This window comes from Schistocerca cancellata, chromosome 3, assembly GCF_023864275.1.
Source record: "Schistocerca cancellata isolate TAMUIC-IGC-003103 chromosome 3, iqSchCanc2.1, whole genome shotgun sequence".
NCBI classification, from domain to species: domain Eukaryota; kingdom Metazoa; phylum Arthropoda; class Insecta; order Orthoptera; family Acrididae; genus Schistocerca; species Schistocerca cancellata.
This window is the reverse complement of record NC_064628.1, coordinates 362,864,577-362,890,327: the sequence shown is the minus strand read 5'-3', so window position 1 is coordinate 362,890,327 and position 25,751 is coordinate 362,864,577. Positions and strand designations below refer to the sequence as shown.

Below are 25,751 nucleotides of genomic sequence, written 5' to 3'. Positions count from 1 at the left end.
AGGTTATCTTGGAAATCATTGATTAGCTAGTGACCCGTATATAGCTGCTCTCTATGCCACATTAATTCAGAACACTACAAATTACATGGATATTGTGGTATAAACATATGCTACAGATACATGCCTACATCTGTATCTCGAGCCTTACGAACTGGAATGTGTCTCCTGCTACGTTGATCATGTGATCATTAATTTGAAATTCCCTACTTGCTTCTGCCCACCTGTGAGTGACGTCGGATGCTTTGCTTCTCTGGCCACTTTACGCCCATGTTGCTGCACCATTGATTATAACGTGTTGCACCAGCATGCCAGGATGGGGCGTTGCATTAATACCTATAATTAACAGAACACACATTCTAAGAGGTGTGCTGATTGCCAGACACCTAACATCTGACTCCTGGTGCCCGACATCTGATGGTCGATGCCCTACTCCCTGATGCTCGAAGTCTGCCGTCTGATACCTGAAGCCCGACCCCATTCATGATGCCTGATGCCTAATGCGCAACACCTGACAGCCCTTAAGAAACTGACACACCCACACACACAACAGTGCAGGCGATCTAGGAGTTTACTGCAGGTACAATTAAACTGAGCAATAATGAGCAGAAGATTACTTAATCAGAAGTACCACCATCTTTGACCTTTAGAGTGCAAAAGGAGGCTCAATAGTTCCAACTCAGCAGCTTTCTGTGGTAGTGGAAAGTATCAAAATGCCTTCCCCCAACGTGCCAAACATCCCTCAGCTATTAGAGAGCAGATTGTGACTAAATAACGAACGATTTGGTTTGTGTTTATTACTGGAGAACTTGGATAATCTTGCTACTGATATTTGTAGAATAAATTACACAAAAAATGGCACTCTTATCAGCAGGAAGAATTTAAGTGTGCTTGTAGCCACTGCAGAAGCGTTTTGTAGTAACATTGCAGATACATGTGATCAAGTGGACTGTCAGGAGCACTTATAAAAGGGGTGGTCTGTAATGCTAAAGAAGGAAATATGTGGATCATTTAACTATTATCTGCGTAGTAAATTATCCAAGTAAGTCACTGAGAAACTTCGTATCAAGGCGAAGCTGCCTTTTTTCCCAACACAGGAACGACTGTGCGACAGCAAGATGAATGTTACAAAAAATCGGAAGGAAAGCACTGGAAATCATTTTGAAGAAATACACATACGCTGTGTCGATAACAGACGAAGTAGTATTAACTGACGTTAAATCGAATGTTCTAATGAAAGAGCTGCCTGGAATATTGCAGCAGTTTTGTGTGGATGACTATTATCTTTTGGATTTGGACATAACTCAAGATTTAGTCGAAATTTTTAATAAAATGGAGATATGTGGTTACCTAGTATCAAACCATGATTTCTGCTGTAAAGGAGACTGGCAGGTAAACAGCAATGTGACAGTTGACAATGATAAAACAGTTAGGATTGACAGTTTAATGTGGATGTCCCTCAGTTGTAAAGTAAGGATATATAATAAATATATATGTCGAATCACAAGCCCAGGCGTGAACAAATTTATGAGTAACCACCATATAGATTTTATAACACGTTCAGACAAGCGACTACAAGGAACTTTTATGCCCACTCTGGCTAAATAACATGGTTTTACCAGGCCGGAGATTAAAATATACAACTACAGAATGGATCGTGTCTGATTCTGTGCAAGACTGTTCAAGTGTTTTAAGCTAAATGGATCGTGTCTTTGATCCTGTGCAAAACTGTTCAAGTGTTTTAAACTCTAACTAACAGTATTTGCAATGTGCTCCAATGCACTCCATGACAATCACGTCCATGTGGTGTCAGTTACCGAATAACTTGTTGGGTAGCTGCTGTGTGGTGTTTAACAACGTTCTGCAGTTCGTGTACTGGAGTAATAAGGAACCAGGAACATTAATTGATGTGCAAATCTCTCTTTCTGACGCTCAAGAGAGAGAAAAGTTTGCAGATTATGTTTTGTCTGCGTATAGGTTTGATTATCTACCTATAAACTACATGGAGATTGTTAACACTGACTCCAACAAAGACAACATAAGTATTACAAGGAACAGCTGTATTAAGGTTAGGGAAACGTATTTGTTTCAATCCAGGACACTGTTATCCACCTATCGATAGATATCGCCAAATTAGGACTGGTACCCACAAACAAAGTTACCCCATAAGACCTAAGAAAATCAGGAAATGTATCACACAGACTTAAACCATTCCCTATTATAGAAATTATGCCTTTACATGTAGTTACTGTGGCGTGTGTACGAAAAACAAAACTAGAAATGGAAGAGATCGTCGCAAAAAAAGGAAACTGGAGTATACAGCGAAGATAACTCCCATGAAGAAAGAATATAAATTACAATTGGGAAAAGGAAAGCTACTGCAAATATGCAGGCAACTGCTTTAAATACAGTTTATGCCGAAATCTGGCAATGACTGGGGAATGTAAAATATCTACATTTATTGTTACCAGCACTGGTATGTGGTCGTATGTTGGAGTCCTGGCAAAAAATTATGCATGGGGCATGTTTATCACTTTAAAGGACCCACGAAAAATCTGTTTATGAGGCTCTAATTCCACCTGGATCTGCTTACAAGGGATGATTATTTTGTCTGTAAAAATGCTTGACTGGATATTATGCACCTAATAACAGAACAATCGTTCACAGAGCTTGAAACCAACGGAATACCAATTAATGGACACTCGTTTGCAAAAATTGTAAGCATAAAGTTCTGTATGAAAATTCCACAAGAATGAGCAACAAAGAGCTGGTAGTACACACCCAGGAATATGTGAAGTGTTATAAAAATAGTGGTTTGCAGGAAATAATGGGTAAAATCAAAATATTGGAATGCTCTCGCTTAGAAGAACTGCTGGAAAGAGCAGAGCTAATTGTCAAAGCCAGAACAGAGGTAGATAACAGCAAAACGTTAGATATGTATTGGAATTCCTTCTTTGTATCCAATCAAATTACTGGCTGGAGAAGAAATTAGAAGAGTCCAATGTTGATTTAATTCATAAGTTAAAGATTAACCTGGATGTTATCAAACCGACACCAAATAAAAAGAAAGAGCGAGTTGCTTTTTGTGTGTGAATGTAGATGCAAGAATTAATAAAGTTTGATAATGTATTATCCTTTCTTTTTCGCTGCCCTCGCATAATCCTAAAAAATCTCCCATTTACGATGATTTATGTATGTTGGATGTGGCTAGTTCTATGAGCTTGAAAAGCAGCCATAAACTTGGTGTCTATATGACTTCGAGCCCCTAATTGTCTGGTTTTCTTTTCTTTCGTATTCGTAACACACTAACCGTGCTTAGGGGCTTATTACTCCAGTATAGAAAATGCGGAACACCACACATAGACTGACATTTTCTTCTGTATGGAAAATGACAGCAGGTAGCTGTGGAGCGCTCCTGAATTACCATTGTAAGTGGTATTCCATCAGTTTCAAACTCTGCAGACGGTTGTTATGCTGTTATCGCGAGAACTTTACTTGCAGCTCATATACGTTGGGATAGAACCTTACTGCATTCAGAATCTAAATAAAGGGTACAACACAATCTTACTCTGAGAACAGAACTAACCATTGGCTTTGGCATTGTGCAAGACTACATCCAACAGTATTTACGTTGTTCTCCATTCCACTCTACACCAATCGCTTTTTATGGAGTATGCAGACATGTGTATATAGAAAACTTTTTACATATTCCCAGGTAAAGCACGTTGTGCTTAGCCTTCAGTATGGTTGTGTCATCCTTAATTATAGCAATACTTGGCAACGAATAGCATCGTTCATATTGCTTCTAGAGAAGAACACCGTGATATATCATTGTCCCTCCTAAAAGAGGTGCTACAGAACAATTTAAAAATGGGTAAATATTTTATTTGAGGGTCTGTTTTGAGCAGGTCTCATTAGCTACATTCAGTCTGTCTATTTGCTTTCTTAGCTAACACTTATTTTACTCCAGCTATAAGACTGATGTCGGTATTTTTCCGAAATCGAATTTTTATCTACATTCTCAAAAGTCATCTTTTATTAGGCCTTGAAATCTACCATTGGGGTACATACTTTAGTATTTTGGACACTAATTTGGCGATAATGTTTATATCGGGAAATGAACTCGCACTTTTTCCACATTACAGACATCTTCTGAAATACTGTGATATCACATTAACTGATTTGTGTCGTACAGCAGTTTTTGTGTATTAGTCTCAATGAGCTACTTAAACATCGCAGTTTTCGAGCTGCTGATGAATTTTACAACTTTTAGAATGTTTTCAACTTCTTGTATGTGGAAACTATTTAATTTACGAAATTTTAGTATATAGATAGAACTTCCTCGATTTTACAGTACAACCATCTGATGGAGACAAAAGCACCCAGGATGTGAAAGTGGACTTGCTTTTATTTGCGTTTCAAGGTGTGTGGGTTAGTATTGGAGGTAAAATTCGTTTCCAACAAATTTGAATTTCTGATTTCTTATTTATATCCTAAAAGCAAATGTTGGTTTGTCCATCCTTTGTCACTGTTAACGATACCAGACACTGCTTTCTTTGCCCTCTACCCTACACTCCAGAAATCCCAACAATCCCTTCAAATGCGCCTCAATCAGTTTACCTCCTGTTGTAACCAATGGATGCTCAAGATGAACCCCTTCAAAACCCTGGCAATAATTATAGGGTGAACCACCCGCACCTTCCGACTCCATGACTTCTACCTTACCATTTACAACCATGTTATGCAGTAGACTAACACACTAAAGTATTTTGGACTGACCCCAGATTGCCAGCTAAGATGGAAACCACACCTACTGACCATCCAACAGAAAGTCCACAAGAGACTAAAACTACTAAAAGGCCAGACTTGGGGATTAGACACCTCCATTATTCTCTACACCTGCAAAACCATGATCTGACCTATCCTCCACTACGCAAATGTTGCATGAATCTCCACTGCGCCAAAGTTCTCTAAATCCCTCAAAATCTTTGAACGCCTTACACTTCATCTTGGTTTCCACAGCCGTTTACCTTCCCTCACCTGTGTCCTCTATCATTTCATCAAATTCCCACTGGTCCTCAGTAACATCAAACACCTCCACATCTCCTGTACTGACTGCAAGCTACATTCTAATCACTCCATTGTCTTCCCTCTGATCATCAACCTCGGTATGCTGCTGTGCCTTTACCTACACATACCTCCATATCTTATCAGAACACAATTTCAGCCGACTCCCTCTCCTAGACAGTGAGATATGCCTCAATATCTATTCCTCCTACCAAATTTAGCTCTTCCTCCGCTATCTCTCTCCACATCAGAGCTCCTCTCTCCTTTCCCTCTCCATCCCTTTCCTCTGGCAGTCACTGCCCTACTCACATGACACACTACTCCTCACCCTCTGTCTTTCCCCCAACTGTATTTTCCACCATCCGCATCATCTCCCACTCTCATCTCCATAATTTTCCTATCTAACTGATCGCTATCTTCCTACTCACACTCCTTCGACCCTGTGGAACATACACTGTCCTCAGACAATACCTGTCACCCTAGTGCAGGTCCCCCAGATTCGGTGTTTTTATCAGAAGAATTCACCTTCCTGTGATGTATTGTTAAAGTTTATATATGTCCGTTTTTTAGCTCTCCATCTTTGATTTTTAATTTAAAATTAAAAAAACCACAATTTTTGTTTGTGTTTCTCACTGTAAGATTTTTTTATTCGCTTGGTTGAAGAGTGGTGAATTGGACCACTAACAGCCCTCCCTCCACCCATATGGGGTGAGGGGGATGAAAAACAATAAAGAAAAATTTACCATTGTAACTGTCCTTGTACAATTTTTTGGAAGTCAGTAAAGCAGACATAGCTGACGAATTGTTTGCCAGTTCAAATACTTTGTCGTATTTGGCTACAGAGTGGGGGCCCATGTGATGGGGATGCATCAGACAAAATTTGCAGAAGAGCAGGTTGGGGTGGAAAGTCCCTCCCATCCGCTCCCCTCCTTGATCTTGCCATGTGGCAGGATGTCATGATTCCTGGAATGACCTTGAAGGTAAGGATGAGTGATGCTGCTGTCAGCGAAATAAAACATGCACAGTTGTCTCACCCGTAATGTGACACCAGAGATGAGAAAGCACTGAAGTTGACATCATCACATGCTCTGCCAGAAGAAACACTGACAACCTACTCCCATGCTGCAGTGAAGAACTGTTACAGGTAACAAAAGAGAAGTTGCAATGGTACCGATCTGGGAAAAGCCACAAGCAATGGGGAGTGAACCTTGAAAATGCTGGGGAAACATCTGAAAATTCATTAAATAATCATTGGTCGACAATCCCAGTACGGAATCAACCAGAGAATGCGTCGACAATTGGCTATGAAAGCTTCAACAATTTAGTAAATTGAGCAAGATTCAGAAGAGGAAATTAAGATGACATAAATGCAGCTATATTTAGTCACATCAATTCTATGAGCAGTATGGTAAAGCAGATGCAAGTGTTTAGAAGTTAAAATCATTGCTGAGACCACTGAAAACGAAACTAAACATTAGATGTACAATAATGAAATTAATGAGAAGCACAGTATGTGATTAGAAAACCTGCTCTAGAGAGTCTTAATATTAGCACCAGGTGCGGGCAACAGAGGAGTGGTGATGCTACACATAAAAATAAACAACCAGCTTGTATGGGTAGAGTTTAATGAGTTCTTGGTTTGTTGGAAGTTCTAAAAAAAGAAGAAATAATTTCAAGTGCACAGGATTCTGAGTTTACAGCTTGAGGTACCTATTGCAAACATTCATGAAAAGTTCCATCTCTGTGTTCATTCTGGTTCGTTTAGCTTTTGGTGAATTGGAATGATGAAATATGTTCACACATCTGCTTCTGTCACTTGAGTTTTCAAAACTTGTAGATCTGAAATTTTAGTGTGTAGCCATTTCTCACTCACCTGTGTATTCTTAAGTAGGTGCACCAAAAGTGACAGCAGCAAAACTGAGTCAAACAGTAAACCTAAGCTCATAATTCTCAAAGTACATTTATTTCATAGATGGTATACTTTTATCAAAAGAAATGCTGGCAAATTTTAATAAACAATGTCACACAGAAGTGTTTATGGGAACTGCAGAAGATAGAATATAATAATATAGAGGCACTGTTAACTTCAGGTTAATCTTTATTACTGAATACAGTTATATTCAGTCACATCAAAATAGCTCCATATGATTTTTGTATATACATATATATGTTGATTTATTAACAACAACAAACATGTATTGTCTTAGTGAAACACACAGTATTAGTATCGACATGTAGGCCTATGTTTTCAAGTTGGACAGATTAAGGAAACAATTACTCCCACATTGTTGATATCATTAGTATTATTATATTGAACATTGAGAGAAAATAGATTAGTAGATTACCTATTTATTGAAGATTCTCTATTCTCTGGCCTTCAGTAGAAGATGAAGAAAATATATTCAGTTTATTTAATTGAAGAACAGCGTATTATGTTTTATACTGAATTTCTGTGAAGTTGACATTGAAATTTGTTACACATATTACTCAGTTTAATACATATTTTTATTTGTGTTACAATCATGAGAAATTTGAGTATAAGATAATAATTAATTAAAATACCGAGATAGTCAGGCTCTTCTGCGTTACAGAAGAGAGAAGGTGTGTAATGAATACACCTGATGACTTAGGTTTGACATAAACTTCAGTCTAAATATTTGCCCACAATATTTTCACCATATTGGAGTTATGGCTCACATATAGATAGTTATTCTGTAATTACCACAATTTTACTTACACTGCAGTACAAAAACTGTGTAGAGTAAATGTGTAAAAGAAATATTTTGCATCTGTTGTACTGTCAGACTTCTCTAATACTGACTCACATAATGAGAGTAACTAAAATCATCAGTTAGTACTAATGAAGATTTCATCACTTGTAAATAGGGCACCAGCACTACAATTATTCCAAGTCATGAAATATGTTACTTTTTAAAAATAAGAAAAATATGCTGATTCCCAATTAGTATTATTTGAAAAATTCAACAGAGTGTATTATCATACAAAAAAGGGAACAATTCTATTGAACTTGTGTGTTGAGGGTGAGTATATTTGGGATTTAAAATAATGGGATTTTGCTTCCTCTGTTCTTTGCTGAAATGATGATCAAATTAGATATGCTGTACCTATACCAATTCATACAAAAATATAAGGATCCTTGGTTTCTATCAGTATATGCAGATTAAAAATAAACTTCATAGGATTATTATTTTTTGTGATTTCGTTGCATTTTATTTTTGTTGTGAATATAAATAATAGACAGATGTTTCTACACATTTCATATTACACATAGACATTACTTTGATTTCACAGTAACATTATATTTATCTACATTGTACAATTTGTGATTTTTACAGTTTGTTAGTTTGAAATAGTTTTGAATTCATAATCATGGTCCAGGTCTTCAGCAAGACTTTTATTAAATTGTGATCAAATACTAAACAGTACTTCAAATCTAAGAGTAGCTTATGTTCACATTTTTTCTTGTTCTGTTACTTATCTGATGTGGTGTAGATCCACTGTTCTAGTTTAAATTAAAGCATATTGTTAGTGGTTCAGCCTTAAACAGATGTCATGATGTGGAGAAGGCTGTATGGATATTCCAGGTTACTTTCCAGTAGGCTTCTCAGAGATCAGCATTTTGTCATAATTTAATATGTATATTTAAACCCTGTGTTCAGTCAGATAGGATATTTAAAGTTATCCACATGTATACAAGTTGTTGCTGGATAGAAACTTTTGAATCTTTTCTTTACTTACTGTACCGCAAAAAAACTAAGGAACCATTTTTATCTTAGTTTGTCTCAACTTCATGTACGATAGCTACAACATAGACTTGTGTCTAAAGTTGCAAATAGTTAATATATTCAGCATAAACTTTTCCATTTGGCCCCTGTTAGAAAAATTACCCGTGTTTTGGAAGAAAATTACTATTTTTATTCAAATGAAGCAATTTTTTTCATGATGAATATTGTTGAAACCAAACTAAAATATCGATCATATTAATCATCTGTTAGACAATTTATGTAACATCAGTTAATATTTTTTATTGTAGCGAATCGAGTATTCACAAAGGGAAATGAATTTTCGTTCCACGAACTGACACTTTTGTTGTTAGTTGCAACGCATTGTATTACCTTTTTGTAAGTACTTAAATACAAGCCACTTTAGCAGTTAACCCATTTTTTCTCTCAGAGTTGAATGCAGTGCCATGACCATGTTTCAGTTTCAAGTATTAAAAAAAGTGGATTATTGATTTAACTACACTGCCATTGAATGCAAACATATAATTTATTACTATTGTTAAAACTCATTTACTTACCGATTTTCTAGTATTTCCATACTGTGTACACCATGCCATACTTCAAAAGAATTTGTGCACTTGTGTCTGACGAAATAAATAATGAACTATGTAAAATATAAACTCTAAGATTAAGGCATCTGCACTACAAGGCTTCCATCTCGCACAGTAGCTGACTGTGGCCAGATACTGGGTTGTACAGGCTTGATTCTCTCTGTGATAGGTATCTTTGTAGCTGAAGGAGAGGCCTCAAAAGGCTCAACTAGAGGAGCAGCGGGGATTGTTGGTTCTCTCTGGGCGTGTTTGATTGTAGACACAAGTAATGTTATCAGAAGAACCATCCCACCGCAGCAAAACACGCCCAGACCAACCAAACGGCAGAGCTCTAGACGGTGGTTAAACGCAATCGCGGTGCGATCAAGTACTTCCAGGTCGTAGCCTGTCTCCAGCACAACCTGACGAGGTGGAGTCAGGTGGCCCACCAGCATTGCAATCATGCCAATTAAGAGTAAGTTGGCGCCTCCCCAAATACCAGCGCGAAACCAAAGACCTTGGGAGCAACAGGATTTCCTTCTCTTAGCGGGATCCACCATATATTCGAAATCATCTTCATCCTGCAAAATAATGCACATTCATTTGTAATAAGTTGTAGGTGACATTATCATGATCAACTGTTAGTGATATAATACAGGGCGACTCAAAAGAACGGGAAATTTTGGAATGGAGATTAATGGACTAGCACAATTACTTCGCATATATTTATTTATATCAATGTATAGTACAGAGTATGCCGTTATTGAATGTCACAAGCATTTTTATTTCTTGAATATCATATCTGATAGATGAGGTCCCCCTCGGCGCACACATTCCTGCAGTCTGATAGAATCGTTACACATGGCTCAACCTAACATTTCAGTAGGAATCCTGGAGATTTCTTCTCGTATTCTTGATTCAAGATCTTCGGTGGTAGCAGGTCGACTAGGGTAAACCGCGGTCGTAAGCTTGTCCCATAAGAAAAAAATTGCACGCTATCAGGTCAGGCGATCTTCGGGGTCATGCATTGTCATACCGAGCCTTCAAGTGACACGGTTACCAAACAACAGTCACACAGCTCCATCGATGTCCGTGCCGTATGTGCCGTTCCTCCGTCATGTTGAAACCATCTGTTGGCAGGAAAATCGGGCATTTCATGCGAAATAAATTTTTCCATCATCGCAACACAATGAATAGACGTTTCAGTAATTATGCACCCATAGTCATCATCAAAAAAGTAGTGGTTTATAACGCCACTCGATGACATCCTGCACCATGCAGTAACCTTGCTGCAGTGCAATGCACGCTCGTGTAGCTGATGTGGATTTTGCTTAGGACAATAGCGAAAATTATGTCTATTGACAAAGCAACTGAGGTGGAAGTGAGCTTCGTCTGAGGTCCGTAGGATGGTAATGAAATTGTTGCCGTCATGCACTTTTGCTATCAAGCGTTTAGCATATTTAATGCGCATTAGCAGATTGCTAGGATGGCGCTGCTGAACGATCTGCAGTTTCTGCGGATGGAACTTCATATCCGTTTTCAGCATTCGTTGAACACTCGACCGATGCAACTGTAGAGACTCTGCGTGACGTCGAACAGAGCGCTGTGGGTTTCTTACGAAAGCAGTTCGTACAGCCTCGATACTGTCTCGGTGCAAAATGGTTCTTCAATGCAGAACCGGCTGCTTCAAAACTGCGGACCCAGGTACTGATTGTATGCATTAAGGGAAATGGCCATGCCATCCGACGTTGAAATGACGCCGAAATTCTCGACGTTTGGCCTCCACACTTCCATTTTCGTTATAGGCTTTTACCACAAAGGCACGCCGCACACCGTGTCCTTGCTCCATGTTTACTGTTTACTAAATGGCAAGACAGTGCGAGCAGTAGAATGTATATGTCATTCGCAGCCACCTACCTCGCAGCATGGCCACAACACTTTCCAAAATTGCCTATTTTTTTGAGTCACCTTCTACGAAAAATCAGTTAACCACTTAATGAAACTATCAAAAATACATTCTAAATATGTTCTATTTCTATCCCCACCGCAAATTTTTAAATTTAATTTTTTATGTTCTCCTACGTTTCATTTTTATAAATTCCACCATCCTTCAGAAACACACCAGTAGCCTGTATTAACAATTTGTTACATGTTAGGATACACACAGGAGTTATTGAAAGTTACCATAATTTTTATTTGAAACAGTTATTTAGTAACTGGTTAGCTGCTTTTGTTACACTAAATACCAAAAGCACAATCTGTGTAGGCATTGTGCTATATGTGTTATGAAAATCTTATGTGGAAGTTGTAATAAGGGAAATGATAGAATGATAGAGAGAGAGAGAGAGAGAGACAGAGAGAGACTTCTGGTTGACATTTGTCGAATATTTAGAATGAACGTTTTAGAAAGATAAATACAAGGTTAGGGAAATTAAGAGTCCACTATCTGAAAAACAGAATCTCGTTTGTTGCTAGAATTGCGTAATTTTTTTCCCTGTCATTCTATCTAGACACTGTTTTCATCTGAGATCTTGAATAACTCCTCTGATGACTTTAGCGAGAGCAAGCATTGCCAGCAGGAGGAACAGAAACTGCTGAAATCAATTTTTTCAGGACAGCAGCAAGTGGCACTCAATATTTTTTACCATCCGGTTTCTCACAATTTAAAAAGAGCATCTCACAGTTCCCAATAGTTGGCTGATTACATTGCTGATGTCAGAGATTAAGTTGATTGTATAACAGTGTTTGTGGTGTCACCGCCAGACACCACACTTGCTAGGTGGTAGCCTTTCAATCTGCTGCGGTCTGTTAGTATACGTCGGACCCGCGTGTCGCCACTATCAGTGAGTGCAGACCGAGCGCCGCCACACGGCAGGTCTAGAGACACTTCCTAGCACTCATCCCAGTTGTACAGCCGACTTTGCTAGCGATGGTTCACTGAAAAATTACGCTCTCATTTGCCGAGACGATAGTTAGCATAGCCTTCAGCTACGTCATTTGCTACGACCTAGCAAGGCGCCATTACCAGTTACTATTGATGCTGTAAAACATGTACCGTCAAGAGCGATGTTCACCAATTATGGATTAAAGTTAAGTATTCCAGCAGCTACGTACTTTTTTTACTAGTCTCCATTCCTTTAACTGTTCCAGACATCACGCCAGCCTGCGTGAGCTAAAACGCGTGCCTTTCGGCTTCCTGTCATAGTGGGTTGGCTGTCTTGCCAATCCACAACAGTGTTTGTAGCGTCTATGCTCATTTGTACAAACACTATTATACAAACAGCTTCGTCTCTGACATTGGCGATGTAATCAGCCAGCTACTCTGAACTGTAAATTCCACAGTTTCTGACGCGCTCCTGTTAAACTGAGCGAAACCGGCCAGTAAAAAATATTGAGTGTGACTTGTGGCTGTCCTGAAACACTTTAAGATTTCATTACTATTCAAATCCATTCCCTCTGTTTCTCATTGCGAAGAAGTCCTAGATAAAGGAGCTCTGTCTGCTGCCACGCGGCAACGTCTACAGAACGGCTTTACATTTAGAGAAAAATCAAGTGAGGGAGTTGGGTGGTACTGTCATACATGTGTATCTACATGCATCTACATCTAAACTCAACAAGCCGCCTCACATGCAACACTGTCTCTTCCTCTTTTCCCTTTCCAGCTGCAAATTGATTCCATATTTTTAGATTTCCAGAAGGCTTCCGACACCGTTCCTCACAAGCGTCTTCTAACCAAACTGCATGCCTATGGAGTATCGCCTCAGTTGTGCGACTGGATTCGTGATTTCCTGTCAGAAAGGTCACAGTTCGTAGTAATAGACTGAAAGTCATCGAGGTAAACAGAATAAATATCCGGCGTTCCCCAAGGAAGTGTTATACGCCCTCTATTGTCCTGATCTATATTAACGACATACGAGACAATCTGAGTAGCCGTCTTAGATTGTTTGCAGATAATGCTGTCATTTACCGTCTTCTGAAGTCATCAGATGATCAAAACTACTTGAAAAATGATTTAGATATCTGTATGGTGTGAAAAGTGGCAGTTGACCCTGAATAAGGAAAAGTGTGAAGTTATTCACATGAGAACTAAAAGAAATCAGCTAAATTTCGATTACGCGATAAGTCACACAAATCTGAAGGCTGTAAATTCAACTAAATACTTAGGGATTATAATTACAGATAACCTAAATTGGAACGATCACATAGATAATATTGTGGGTAGAGCAAACCAAAGACTGCGATTCATTGACAGAACACTTAGAAGGTGCAACAGGTCTACTGAAGAGACTGCTTACACCACGCTTGTCCGCCCTATTCTGGAGTATTGCTGTGCAGTGTGGGATCCGCATCAGATGGGACTGACGGATGACATCGAAAAAGTACAAAAAAGGGCAGCTCGTTTTGTATTATCGCCAAATAGGGGAGATAGTGTCAGAGACATGATACGTGAATTGGAGTGCAATCATTAAAACAAAGACGTTTTTCGTTGCGACGGGATCTTCTTATGAAATTTCAATCACCAGTTTTCTCCTCCGACTGCGAAAACATTCTGTTGGCGTCCACCTACATATGGAGAAACGATCGGTCCGCCCCCGGTAGCTGAGTGGTCAGCGTGACGGCATGTCAATCCTAAGGGCCCGGGTTCGATTCCCGGCTGGGTCGGAGATTTTCTCCGCTCAGGGACTGGGTGTTGTGTTGTCCTAATCATCATCATTTCATCCCCATCGACGCGCAGGTCGCCGAAGTGGCGTCAACTCGAAAGACCTGCACCAGGCGTACGGTCTACCCGACGGGAGGCCCTAGCCACACGACATTTCATTTCATTTCATCATCACGATAAAGTAAGAGAAATCAGGGCTCGCACAGAAAAATTAAGTGCTCGTTTTTCCCGCGTGCCGTTCAAGTGTGGAACGGTTGAGAGACAGCTTGAAGGTGGTTCACTGAACCCTCTGCCAGGCACTTTACTGTGAATAGCAGAGTAATCACGTAGATGTAGATGGAGAACGACTGTTAGTAAGTAATGAAAGCGTTCGGATCCTTCTAATTTTGTCTTCATGGTCTTTTCGCGAGATATATCTAGGAGAATGTAAAAGGTTCCCTAATTCTTCTAGGAACGTACGTTCTTGGAATTTTATCCCTAACTACACAGCCTGTCTCTTAGAGTCTTCCGCTGAAACTGGATGACAGCCTCCGAGACGCTTTCTCTCTTTCTACACGAACCCATGAAAAAACGTGCTTCTGTTTCAGTAAATTCTCTATTTCCTCTGTCGGTCGCAATTGTTAAGGGTCCCAGACTCAGGCGCAATTCTCAGATACTGGTCAAACGAAGTTTTCGTAAGCTCTGTCAGGGGTGGGAGGGTTGTTCGAATGAGCCTCACTCAGGCCTCTGCCTTTCCTACGATTAGTTTTATGTTACCGTTCCACTTTAAATAGCTCCATACGCGTGCTCTTTGATATTTAATGCGCGCGTTTGCTTCTAGTGATCGTTCAGCAATAGTGTAATCAAATCACAATTACTCGTTTTGCCTATTTATGTCAAGTACGTTACATTTGTTTGTGTTGATGGTCAACTGCCTTGCACAAAGAGTTGATCTGCAGCAGCTCTTCCTGCATATCAGTACAGATTTATAGCGATGATTTCTCTGTATACGAAAGTATCGCCCGCATCTCGTGGTCGTGCGGTAGCGTTCTCGCTTCCCACGCCCGGGTTCCCGGGTTCGATTCCCGGCGGGGTCAGGGATTTTCTCTGCCTCGTGATGGCTGGGTGTTGTGTGCTGTCCTTAGGTTAGTTAGGTTTAAGTAGTTCTAAGTTCTAGGGGACTGATGACCATAGATGTTAAGTCCCATAGTGCTCAGAGCCACCACACACCACGAAAGTATCAACTGTAAACAGTTTCATGGAACCTCTGAAGTTATCGTCTAGGTAATTTGTGTATTCTGTGAACGGCATTAGTACTGTAACATTCCGCTGGGGCAAGCATGCTTGTATTCTTACCGACATATCAGAAAATTTGTCTCCGTTAAATACGACATGTGTTTTGTCTGACAGAGCGCAGCTCTGTCTAATACCTTCCGGAAGTCAAGGACGACGGTATTGACTTGGGTGCCGGTATCTGCTACCTTCTGGATTTCGTTGACGCCTCAAAGGGCTGGCCAGTGAAAATATAAAATAGTGAAATTATCGTGCTCAAATGCATTTTAAGTAAGCTTTCAGCGGACCAGAGCTCTTTTGTAAATATTTTCTTCCCTTAGCCATACAATAACGACTTTGAGGTGTGGATGATCTATGCTCCAATCTCTCCCTTCTGTTAAGTCCACAGCCGCGCGGGATTAGCCGAGCGGTCTAGGGCGCTGCAGTCATGGACTCTGCGGCTGGTCACGGCGGAGGTTCGAGTCCTCCCTTGGGCATGGCTGTGTGTGTTTGTCCTTAGGATAATTTAGGTTAAATAGTGTGTAAGCTTCGGGACTGATGACCTTAGCAGTTAAGTCCCATAAGATTTCACACACATTTTTTTTGTTAAGTCACAGAAAAACCTTCAAATACTAATCCTCGGTTTTCACAAAGAAAAGATATCTACTGTTTCTCACTTCTGTGGCTGTTTCCGATTTTTGATATTTCTGGCATGAATCATAGTAAATGTATAAATGTAGAGTAAAGAGTCTAAGACTTGGAATTCTTTATTAACCCTAAATATTGTCTACATACACTACTGGCCATTAAAATTGCTAGACCAAGAAGAAATGCAGATGATAAACGGGTATTCATTGGACAAATATATTATACTAGCACTGACATGTGATTACATTTTCACGCAATTTGGGTGCATAGATCCTGAGAAATCAGTACCCAGAACAACCACCTCTAGCCGTAATAACGGCCTTCATACGCCTGGGCATTGAGTCAAACAGAGCTTGGATGACGTGTACAGGTACAGCTGCCCATGCAGCTTCAACAGGATACCACAGTTCATCAAGAGTAGTGACTGGCGTATTGTGACGAGCCAGTTGCTCGTCCACCATTGACCAGACGTTTTCAGTTGGTGAGAGATCTGGACAAAGTGCTGGCCAGGGCAGCAGTCCAACATTTTCTATACCCAGAAAGGCTCGTACAGGACCTGCAACATACGGTCGTGCATTATCCTGCTCAAATGTAGGGTTTCGTAGGGATCGAATGAAGGGTACATCCACGGGTCGTAACACATCTGAAATGTAACGTCCACTGTTGAAAGTGCCGTCAATGCGAACAAGAGGTGACCGAGACGGGTAACAAATGGCACCCCATACCATCACGCCGGGTGGTACGCCAGTATGGCGATGGCGAATACACACTTCCAATGTGCATTCACCGCGATGTCGCCAAACACGGATGCGACCATCATGATGCTGTAAACACAACATGGATTCATCCGAAAAAATGACGTTTTGCCGTTCGTGCTCCCAGGTTCGTCGTCGAGTACACCATCGCAGGCGCTCCTGTCTGTGATGCAGCGTCAAGGATAACCGCAGTCATGGTCTCCGTGCTGATAGTCCATGCTGCTGCAAACGTCGTCGAACTGTTCGTGCAGATGGTTGTTGTCTTGCAAACGTCCCCATCTGTTGACTCAGGGATCGAGACGTCGCTGCACGATCCGTTACAGCCATGCGGATAAGATGCCTGTCATCTCGACTGCTAGTGATACGAGGCCGTTGGGATCCAGCATGGCGTTCCATATTACCCTTCTGAACCCACCGATTCCATATTCTGCGAACAGTCATTGGATCTCGACAACCGCAAGCAGCAATGTCGCTATACGATAAACCGCAATCGCAATAGGCTACAATCCGACCTTTATAAAAGTCGGAAACGTGATGGCACGCATTTCTCCTCCTTACACGAGGCATCACAACAACGTTTCACCAGGCAACGCTGGTCAACTGTTGTTTGTGTAGGAGAAATCGGTTGGAAACTTTCGTCATGTCAGCACGTTGTAGGTGTTTGCCACCGGCGCCAACCTTGTGTGAATTTTCTGAAAAGCTAATCATTTGCATATCACAGCATCTTCTTCGTGTCGGCTAAATTTGGCGTCTGTAGCACGTCATCTTCGTGGTGTAGCAATTTTAATGGCCATTAGTGTATTAATATCTGTGTATAAGCAGCAAAGTAAGTTCAACTAAAATTAATTACTTATCTAAAGGTGAGAAACGAACAAGGGCTCAAACTAAATATGTAGTGTAAGATAGTTTGTTGCGTACTTGCAATCTGATGATTACTCCTTTAACGGACAGTGAGTCTGTGACGGCAAAACTACAAGTTACTGGGAGACGGTGATTCAAACAAACCTAAGCTTCATTATATTAGTAAATGACTCAACGTAAATTATTAATGAAAATGCTTTTCCCTTCTTTACGTATATCTGGTATCATGGGACTTTTGTCATCTGATCACTGATAGTACGTTTTCTGAACAGCCTCTGATCTGTCAGTGGTGAAGAGCATTTGAATTTAAAGTTCAGTCAGTAATGGCATATACAATGCCTGTAAAAAAGTGAAGTGCCCAGAAGATAAGGTAGGAGGTCAATGCACCTTCGTACACGTACACACCATCATCGGGTTAGTAAATGATTAGCGTTTCAATTCTCTGTGGCAGGTTGAACCGTCACCAGATTGTATTAGTGTCGTTCGCATTTAGGGTTGTTAGCTGGCCTCGTAGGATAATAAGGGGCGACGACAGCGTTAGATGTTGAGTGAGTTGGTTGTTTTGGGGAAGGAGACCAGACAGCGAGGTCATCGGTCTCATCAGATTAGGGAAGGACGGGGAAGGAAGTCGGCCGTTCCCTTTGAAAGGAACCATCCCGGCATTTGCCTGGAGTGATTTAGGGAAATCACGGAAAACCTAAATCAGGATGGCCGGACGCGGGATTGAACCGTCGTCCTCCCGAATGCGAGTCCAGTGTCTAACCACTGCGCCACCTCGCTCGGTGTTGAGTGAGGAATACAGACATACAGCGTAGTCATGTGAGACAGCGTTATCAGGACTTAACCATGTTTGAAAGGGGTCTGACTGTGGGTGTAAATCAGACCGTGCAACATGCAGAACAGAGAGGCACTGGCCCGAAGGTGCCCCGTATGGGAACGAGAGGGCAGACATATCCGTCATCAAAGTTCCGGCCAACCACGTCTGACGACCACAGGGAGGGGTCGCCTCGCAGTGTTGTGCACCAAGGATATAAGTAACCTTTTCATGTCTATGGCTAATATCTGAGAACAAGTAAAGGACTCCTTGCAACATTTCGTGTCATCCCTCGCCACTGGTAGGCGATCAGCAGCAGCCGGAAATTACCGTCCCATGCGTAAGCTGCCGTTAACAGCACGACACGAACGACTGCGTTTGGAGCGGCGCTGTGAGTGTGACCAGGAAGCATGGGCTGTTGATGAATGGCGTCGCATTGCGTTCAGCGACCAATCGCGGTTCTGTACTATCCCACACGACGATCGTCGGCGAGTATGGCGGCGACCGAAAGGTACTGTTTTCCAGTGTTTAGCAGAGGCACAGCTGCGTTATTCCTGACGTCATGGCGCGGATAGCCGTCGGGTATGACTTCAGGTCAAGGCTGGTAATGACTGAGAGAGCTCTGATGGCAGAACTGTATGTCACAAACATTGTGCATCCTCAAGTCTCACGTCTACCTGCTGTTTTCCTAAAACACACTCCTAACTGTCAGTCTTGCACAGGCTAATTTTGTGAAACAGTTCCTGGATTCCCTCGAAGTGTGTTTAGTTTGCACCTAAATGTTTTGTTTTGTCATATCTGCGTCTTGAGTATTAACACGTGTGTCTTGAGCCTAGCTCACTGCCGAAGCAGGTTTGGCCACCTGGTGGTCTACATCTACATATACATCTACATCTACATCCATACTCCGCAAGCCACCTGACGTTGTGTGGCGGAGGGTACCTTGAGTACCTCTATCGGTTCTCCCTTCTATTCTGGTCCGTCATCTGTGCTGCTGGTTTCCCAGATTTGAAACTAGCCGATTGTCAGTCTGCCGCGACGTTTCATAGAACCTCCGGGCAGTCTGCTTTACGCGATCCCTTACCATGGGGATTCCTGATTCTTCATGCGAGGTCGTGGTCTCGCGGTATGTGCAAGGCGAGTCGCAAAGCTCCCCTTGCACCCCTTGGAGCCGACGTATGTGGGCACGGGCTATGTTTCCCCACATTGCGGACGCGTGTTCTAGCACTGATCGGATCAGTGATGGATACAGCGTAATTCCACGGTGTTGAGAAAGCGTCGATTCCGTATTTAATACGGGTTAAAGAGCCTTAAAAGGGCATGCGCTTTACTCCAGGCCACTCGAATGTGTGGCTTCCGGTTCAGACGCCTACCAAGAGTTACTCCCAGACACTTAGCCCTGCGAGACCAGGGGATGGGGCTTCCCATGATTCGCAACGGCTGAAGATTGATGGACGGCCTGGCTTTCCGCGGCACTGAACTTGATGCGTCACTTCCTAGCCCTGCCTCCAAGGACGTCACATGCCTCCTGTAAACGGCAAACGATGTCGATTCTTTGGGAATGTGCGTAGAGTGCGGTGTCATCAGCGTATAACGCTAGGAATACTCTGAGTGCAATACATCGGCTATATACAGGAAGTACAGCAGCGGGCCCAGTACACACCCCTGCGGCACTCCCTCACGTAGAGGTCTAACCTCTCATCCGACAGTATCGTATTTTTCAACAGGGACCAAGCTCGATCACAAGTGGCACGTGTCTCTGCACGCTGTGTGAGCGATGTTGAGGTTCTCCCGTGGCCAGCAAGATCCCCAGATCTGTCCCTGATAGAACGTGTGTAAGGCGAGCTCGGACGTTTGTCACAGCGTCAGTATCAAGGATATGAAGGTCCAGTTGCAACAGTTCCGGGCCAGATTGGCTCGGAAGGGGACACAACGGCCGTAAACACCCCTCCCTACCGAATCAGTGCATGCATCCAGGGTGCTTCAATTTTTTTTTTTTGCCAGTCTGTGTAGGGAACTATCAGAAAGGTGCCATCAGTGTCAATTGTTTCTATATTTACATCTACATACATATTCCGCACGCTACCGTACGGTGTGTGGCGGAAGGTACCCTGTACATCTATTAGTCATTTCCCAGCAAACAGTTCGACGGGAAACTGTATCTATGCCTCTGCATGAGCTCTAATTTCTCGTAACTTATTTTCGTGCTCCTTAGACGAAATGTGTGTTGACGGCAGTAGAATCGTTCTGCAGTCAGCTTCAAATGCCGGTTCTCTAAATTTTGTCAATAGCATTCCTCGAAAAAACGTCGCCTTCCCTTCAGGGATTTCCATTTCCGTCCCCAAACTATCTCCGTAACACTTGAGTGTTGTTCGAAACCTTCGGTAAAAAATCTGGAGCTCCCTTCTGTATTACTACGATGTCTTCCTTTAATCCCCAAAAATCGTGCAGTACTCAAGAATAGGTGCGGGCTCCTTTACAGACGAACCATAATTTGCTAAAGTTCTCCCAATAAAACGAAGACGACCATTCGTCTTCCCTACCGCAGTTATCAGATGTTCGTTTCACCTCATATCGCTTTGCAACGTTACGCCAAGGACTTGACTGTGTGAAGCAGGACACTAGTAATATTGTATCCGAACATCAAAGGTTTGATCTTCCTACTCATCCGCATTAACTTACATTTTTCCACTTTTGGAGCTAGCTGCCATTCATCACGCCAACTAGAAATTTTGTCTGAGTTATCTTGAGTCATCCTACAGTAACTCAGTCATCCTACAGTAACTCAGTTCCGTCACCTTCCTGCACATCACAGCATCGTCAACAAACAACAGCATATTGCTGCCCACACTGTCCGCCAGATCATTTATATATGTAGAAAATAACAGTGGTCTTGTCGCCTCTGATGAACACTCGCAGTGGAGGACAATGTACAGGGTTGTATTACGTACGAAGTCTTCGAGCCACCCATATCTGGGAATCTATCTCTTTTGCTCGAACTTTCGTTAACAGCCGGCAGAGGAGTACCGTGTCAAATGCTTTTCGGAAATCCAAGAATATGGAATCTGCCTGTTGCCCTTCGTCCATAGTTCACAGAATATCTGCATATCTATCAGGTGAGGATGTATTGCTATCCCTTCCGTAACAGGTAAGAAGGAAAAAAGACCTGCTCCCAGTGGAGCTGCTTGGTTTCAAGAAAGTAAACACCAGAGTAAGTAAACACCAGAGTAGTTAACTTCTGCGACTAGTTGAGGAATTGGTAAGGGCCACTGAGCGTTGAGTGTACTTAATAATAATGCTCCTTGGCGTGTCAAGCTCTTTTCATTCTATAAGGCACGACGAAATTTTGAATGAGCTCCGTGTTCCGGAAGTACCTTCACTCATCATGTTCTATGTTCTAACTAGTGAGTAGATCCCGCTTTGAGAGCCAATAGGATGGACAGTTCACTGAGGTTTTTTCCTAGAAGGCGTCCCACACGGTTAGATATTCGAAATGCTGCTATGCAGCCTGCCTCCTATGAAGTTCATGCTATTTGGTGACAACTGAACCAGATACTCAGTAGAACCAAGGAAGGAGAGAGCATATGTTCGGCAGCGATCCAGAGATAGTGGCCAACAGGGTGTCCTGAAAGATATGGATCAAGATAATCAGTTTGACAAATATTCAGTCAAATTTCGATAAAATTGCACAGTGGTGCAAAGATTTGCAACTTGCTGATCAGATAAGCAGCATCGTGACAGATACGTGGTTTAGTGACCATGAGACTATCGTAACTAGATTGAATTCCGTAACATCCAAGCCCACCAAAAAGAAACGGAAAATACATCTATTTAAAAAAAAAAGATAAAAATTCTCTTGACACCTTCCTAAGAGACAGTCTCCACAAAACAGGTCAGGACACCATTGTAGAAGCATTGAAAAAAGCTCGTCATATTTAAAAGAACGCATAATCACCAAGATTGGCGAAGTTTTACAGAACTCTAAATTTAGCGCAGACTTCAACGCGAGGAGAGCAAGTGAGAGATATATATACCAAACAAACTAATAAGAGATGATACTGATCCCATATGGCACACAAAACGGGTCAGGACACCATTGTAGAAGCATTGAAAAAAGCTCGTCATATTTAAAAGAACGCATAATCACCAAGATTGGCGAAGTTTTACAGAACTCTAAATTTAGCGCATACTTCAAAGTGAGGAGAGCAAGTGAGAGATATATACCAAACAAACTAATAAGAGTTGATACTGATCCCATATGGCACACAAAACAGGTCAGGACATCATTGTAGAAGCATTGAAAAAAGCTCGTCATGTTTAAAAGAACGCATAATCCCCAAGATTGGCGAAGTTTTACAGAACTCTAAATTTAGCGCAGACTTCAACGCGAGGAGAGCAAGTGAGAGATATATACCAAACAAACTGATAAGAGATGATACTGATCCCATATGGCACACAAAACAGGTCAGGACACCATTGTAGAAGCATTGAAAAAAGCTCGTCACATTTAAAAGAACGCATAATCACCAAGATTGGCGAAGTTTTACAGAACTCTAAATTTAGCGCAGACTTCAACGTGAGGAGAGGAAGTGAGAGATATATACCAAACAAACTAATAAGAGATGATACTGATCCCATATGGCACACAAAACAGGTCAGGACACCATTGTAGAAGCATTGAAAAAAGCTCGTCATATTTAAAAGAACGCATAATCCCCAAGATTGGCGAAGTTTTACAGAACTCTAAATTTAGCGCATACTTCAAAGTGAGGAGAGCAAGTGAGAGATATATACCAAACAAACTAATAAGAGATGATACTGATCCCATATGGCACACAAAACAGGTCAGGACACCATTGTAGAAGCATTGAAAAAAGCTCGTCATGTTTAAAAGAACGCATAATCACCAAGATTGGCGAAGTTTTACAGAACTCTAAATTTAGCGCAGACTTGAACGCGAGGAGAGCAAGTGAGAGATATATACCAAACAAACTAATAAGAGATGATACTGATCCCATATGGCACACAAAACAGGTCAGGACACCATTGTAGAAGCATTGAAAAAAGCTCATCATATTTAAAAGAACGCACAATCCCCAAGATTAGCGAAGTTTTACATAACTCTAAATTTAGCACAGACTTCAACGCGAGGAGAGCAAGTGAGAGATATATACCAAACAAACTAATAAGAGATGATACTGATCCCATATGGCACACAAAACAGGTCAGGACACCATTGTAGAAGCATTGAAAAAAGCTCGTCATATTTAAAAGAACGCATAATCCCCAAGATTGGCGAAGTTTTACAGAACTCTAAATTTAGCGCAGACTTCAACGCGAGGTGCTTTTAATGGTTCCCACAACTTAACTCTGCCTCGAAATCTGGAAGGTAAAACCAAAGACATTCTGCTCGTATAGAAAGTACACCAGTGGTAAGACTCAATGAATACCTTCACTGCGTGATAACAGTGGTGATGTTATTAAAGTCAGCACCTCTATAGCAGAGTTACTAAACACAGCCGGCCTGTGTGGCAGAGCGGTTCTAGGGGCTTCAGTCTGGAACCGCGCGACCGCTACGGTCGCTGGTGTAATGTCCTGCATTACAGATAAATAACACTAACGTCGATTTGCAGTAGGATTTTGAAGGTATGCTGTGCTCTAACATTTTCGAATCACCTCGAAGAAAACGATTTATTGACAAAAAGCCAGCACGGGTTTAGAAAATATCGTTCTTATGAAACACAACTATCTCTTTATTCTTACGAAGCAATTAGTGCTATCGACAGGGGACGTCAGATTTATTCCATATTTTTAGATTTCCAGAAGGCTTTTGACACCATTCTTCATAAGCGAGTTCTAATTAAAGTAAAATAACTGACAGAAAGTCATCAAGTAAAACAGTAGCAACATCTGGCGTTCCCCAAGGAAGTGTTACAGGTCCTCTGTTGTTCATGATCTACTTACAGGATTTAGGAGACAATCTGAGCAGTCCTCTTAGATTATTTGCAGACGATGCTGTTGTTTACCGTTATATAATGTCATCAGATGATAAAAATGAATTGTAAAATGATTTAGACAAGATATCTGTATGGTGCAAAAAGTGGCAATTGACTCAAAAATCATGAAAAGTTTGAAGTCATCCGCATGAACAGTTTGTAAAAAGAATCCGCTAAATTTCAGCTACACGATAAATAACAAAAACGTCGAAGCTGTAAACTCAGCTAATAATTAGGGATTACAACTACGAATAACTTAAACTGGAACGATTACATAATGTTGTGGGGAAAGCAAAACAAAGACAGCAATTTATTGGCAGAACGCTTAGAAAATGTAACAGGTTTACTAAAGAATCTGCTTACACTACGCTTGTCCGCCCTCTTCTGAAGCACTGTTGTTCGGTGTAGGATCCACATGAAACAGGATTGACGGAGGACATCGAAAAAGTTCAAGGAAGGGCAGGTCGATTTTATCATCGCGAAATGGGGGTGAGATTGCCATGGATATAATACACGAATTAAAACAAAGGTATTTTTCGCCGCAGCACGACCTTATCATGACATCTGAATCACCAACTTTCTCCTCAGAGTGTGAAAATATTTTATTGGCGCCTACCAACATAGGGAGAAATCATAATTAAATCATAATAAAAGAAGAGAAATCAGAGCTCTCACGGAAAGAATTAAATGTTTGTTTTTCCAACGCCCGCTGTTCGAGAGTGGAACGGTAAAGAAGTACTTTAAAGGAGGTTCGATGAAGTTTCTACCATGCACTTCATTGTGAATTGCAGATGTAGAAATCTACAAAAATGTAGAATTGTATGCTCCACAAGAGGTAGAAGAGTAGTATTATGTGACTGCAATATCAAAGAGTTACGCTTAGTATCGGTCAACTCATAAAAGTACATAAATTTTGCAATCTGGGGGAATATGAAACGAAATGATGGCACAGGCTCAATGGTAGGTAAACTGGCAGACAGACTTCTATTCGTTGGTGCGATTCTGGTAAAATACAGCGAGTCTACAAATGACACTACGCATTAAGCTTCCTTGCACCCTTCTTAGAAAATTACTTTAGTATGAGAGACCCATACCAAATGGGACTAATACGGAATAGTGAACGTATACAAAGAAGGGCAGCACCAAAGTTCACAGCACCACAAGATGACCACATAGGACGACGAGATAAGCATATGTCCCGTGCCCAAAGAACATGACAGTTTCTTTTCAGACTCACAGAAACATATAAGAAAATTGCAGTTGATGAAAATAATAATAATCAGCACTTTATAACGAGGTGCATTTATATAACGTTTGTAGACTTCAAAAACGCATATGAGTCGATTGACAGGGCAACTTTTTTCAACAC

The 25,751-nt window shown here is 41.3% G+C and overlaps 1 protein-coding gene across 1 annotated transcript in view; it reads right to left on the bottom strand.

Moving 5' to 3' along the window:
- Positions 1–7,155: 7,155 nt before the first annotated feature.
- The window catches only part of LOC126175051 (nucleolar protein dao-5-like), a 340,985-nt gene continuing 322,389 nt past the window's right edge, over positions 7,156–25,751 (bottom strand). Inside the window, exon 3 of the mRNA XM_049921562.1 lies at positions 7,156–9,978. Coding sequence (XP_049777519.1) covers positions 9,496–9,978 — 483 coding nt within the window. The 3' untranslated portion in view covers positions 7,156–9,495. The remainder of the gene's footprint in view (positions 9,979–25,751) is intronic.